We start from the raw sequence: 2,409 nt of genomic DNA on the forward strand, positions 1-2,409 counted from the left end.
CAGACAACGAGTACTCTTCCGGAGAGCTGACCAATGAGCGGTCAGAGGAGCTGTACGTGATTCACACTGGTCAGGAACTGTGACGCTCTCCTGTGTACTGGCACTGAGGAGGTTAACCCCCCCCATGACACAGCCAGCCCGGGACACCGCGGCCACCCGGCGCCCCGTGACGTACCACCAAGCACCACGCCCCTCTCCACAACGTCCCAGGGGGGATTGGCTCCTTCACACCATTGCAGAACACGCCCCGCTGCTTGACGTCTTCCAAGAGAGGGCGGCCCGTCCATCCCGGCGGCCCCGCCCCTCCGCTAGTCTTTCCTCACAGTGCCCCTGGCGGCCATTTTGAGGGGGGGAGGTTTTGAATTTGAGTGTCGGAGGAGGGGGAGGGAGGAGCCGGTCGTCAGTAACAGACGTTCTCCTCCTTGTAGTTTCCAGCCTGCTCAGCGTCTCTCACTTCCTCTGAGAGAAGAGTGCCCGGCCACATCCTACTCTTGACATGTCAGTCGTTGTGGAGTCCAGGTAGGGGAGAGCCGGGGGAGCTGCGGCCTGTCCTCCTCCTCCCCTGCTGAGGCTGGAGCCGGCGGCCTGTTGTGCTCAGCATCTCCGGACTGTGGTGACAGGAGAAGGCCAATCCCCACACGGAGCCGGGATGTCAGGCCTGCGCTAGAGCCGAGGTATCTGTAGAAGCGGCGGCGGTGGTCCGTGTGTCCTCCCCGGGGAGGGGGAACGTGTGTGGGCCCGGCCCCCCTCTTCTCCTCCTCACCATGTCCAAGATGCCGGCTAAGAAGAAGAGCTGCTTCCAGATCACCAGCGTCACCACGGCCCAGACCGCCAGCAGCATCACCGAGGACACCGAGAGCCTGGACGACCCTGACGAGTCCCGCACCGAGGACGTCTCCTCAGAGATCTTCGATGTGTCCCGGGCCACCGACTACGGGCCTGAGGAGGTGGTGGAGAGGAGCTCGTCTGAGGAGACCCTGAACAACGTGGGGGGAGAGGTCGATACCCCCGGGACTATGTCCCCCAACATGCCGCATGAGGCGCCCCTTACCCGGAGCGGCCCTCCTCCTCCCAGCCAGGCCTCACCGGCGGCGCCTCAGGCTTGCAGCTCCCGCTTCCGGGTCATCAAACTTGACCACAGCTCCGGGGAGCCGTACCGGAGGGGGCGCTGGACCTGCACGGAGTACTACGACAAGGACTCGGATGGCAGCACTTTAATCTCCCGGCACACGGGGGGCACTACCTACGAGCACTCGGCTCCGGACAGGGACAGCGGCCTGGGGGGATCGGTGGCGGTTGTGTCCTCTGTACACCATGACTTTGGAGTGGACACCACGCTGACTGCTGTGTCACAGATACTACAACCGGATAAGATCAACCAACCCTGGCAGCAACCCATACAGGGTACTGCTCAGCAGCCCATGCACCCTGCTACAGTCAGCTCCCAACCTATGATGGTGCCACCACCAGGACAGACTTACCTACCAAACCTGGGCCCAGGTGCCCCCCAGAATGTCTCCCTAGCTCAACCCGGCACTCAACAGACCAACGTGTCCATCAGCCAGGCTCAGCAGTTCCCTTACTCCCAGCCGGGGATGGTGATGACCCCCCAGGCCTCCGGCCAAGCAGAGTACGGCCAAAACCGAACAGTAATACAGTCGCAAGGAACAACCCAAAAAGCTGCAACCTCCCTGATTGCAGGTACTGGGGCTCCATCCAGTCTTCCGGGCCAGCACTTGCCAGCGCCGCTTCTGGGCCTTCATTCGAAACCCAATGACTCGGCCAGTCAAGGCTCAGGGCTTGGGACCCATCAGGTTCATATGCAACAAGCAGGGGGAGGCGTGGCGCAGGCAACCTTGTCCTCCATGGGTGCAGTGCCGCAGCAGTCTATATCTCAGCAGCAAGCGAGTGGGAGTAGCATATTAGGCAGCCACCATGCCATGACCCCTGGAGTGCAGAACGTCCCCGTGGCTGTGCCTAGTACAGGGGTTTCTGGACTATCAAGTAGTGTGTCTACTATTCCTGTTACTATGCCAATAGCTCCTGCTACTTTTGTACAGTCCTCCTTGAGTAGCCATGCATCTGTCAGTAGGAGTAACAGCCTAATACCAACAGTTGGGCTTCCAGTGCAAGGTACAGCAAATGTAAATATGAGTCTGCCACAGTCAAACGTTAGTCAGTTTCAGACTCAGCCATTGGCCGGTCAGATTGATGACCGAAGAAAATCGGAACCTCTACCTCAGCCATCAATACCCCTGATTTCTGAGAAGTCTTTTGTGAAGGTTCCTATCATGGACACTCTAACTAACCCTCTTCATTTACCCGTTTTTGGTTTACCTATTCCTGTTGATGGTGAGGATGACAGGTATGAAGTGTATCATATTTGTCTTAACGCTGTAAATGCATTTA

General features: G+C 58.8%; 1 protein-coding gene across 3 annotated transcripts in view; it reads left to right on the forward strand.

Annotated features, from left to right (window-relative positions):
• Positions 1 to 328: 328 nt before the first annotated feature.
• TSC22D2 (TSC22 domain family member 2) overlaps positions 329 to 2,409 on the forward strand; it is a 71,601-nt gene continuing 69,520 nt past the window's right edge. For all 3 annotated transcript variants that reach the window (XM_073625982.1, XM_073625983.1, XM_073625984.1), the window contains exon 1: positions 329 to 2,365. In XM_073625982.1, coding sequence (XP_073482083.1) covers positions 765 to 2,365 — 1,601 coding nt within the window. In that variant the 5' untranslated portion in view covers positions 329 to 764. The remainder of the gene's footprint in view (positions 2,366 to 2,409) is intronic.

This window comes from Aquarana catesbeiana, linkage group LG04 (assembly GCF_042186555.1).
Source record: "Aquarana catesbeiana isolate 2022-GZ linkage group LG04, ASM4218655v1, whole genome shotgun sequence".
NCBI lineage: Eukaryota > Metazoa > Chordata > Amphibia > Anura > Ranidae > Aquarana > Aquarana catesbeiana.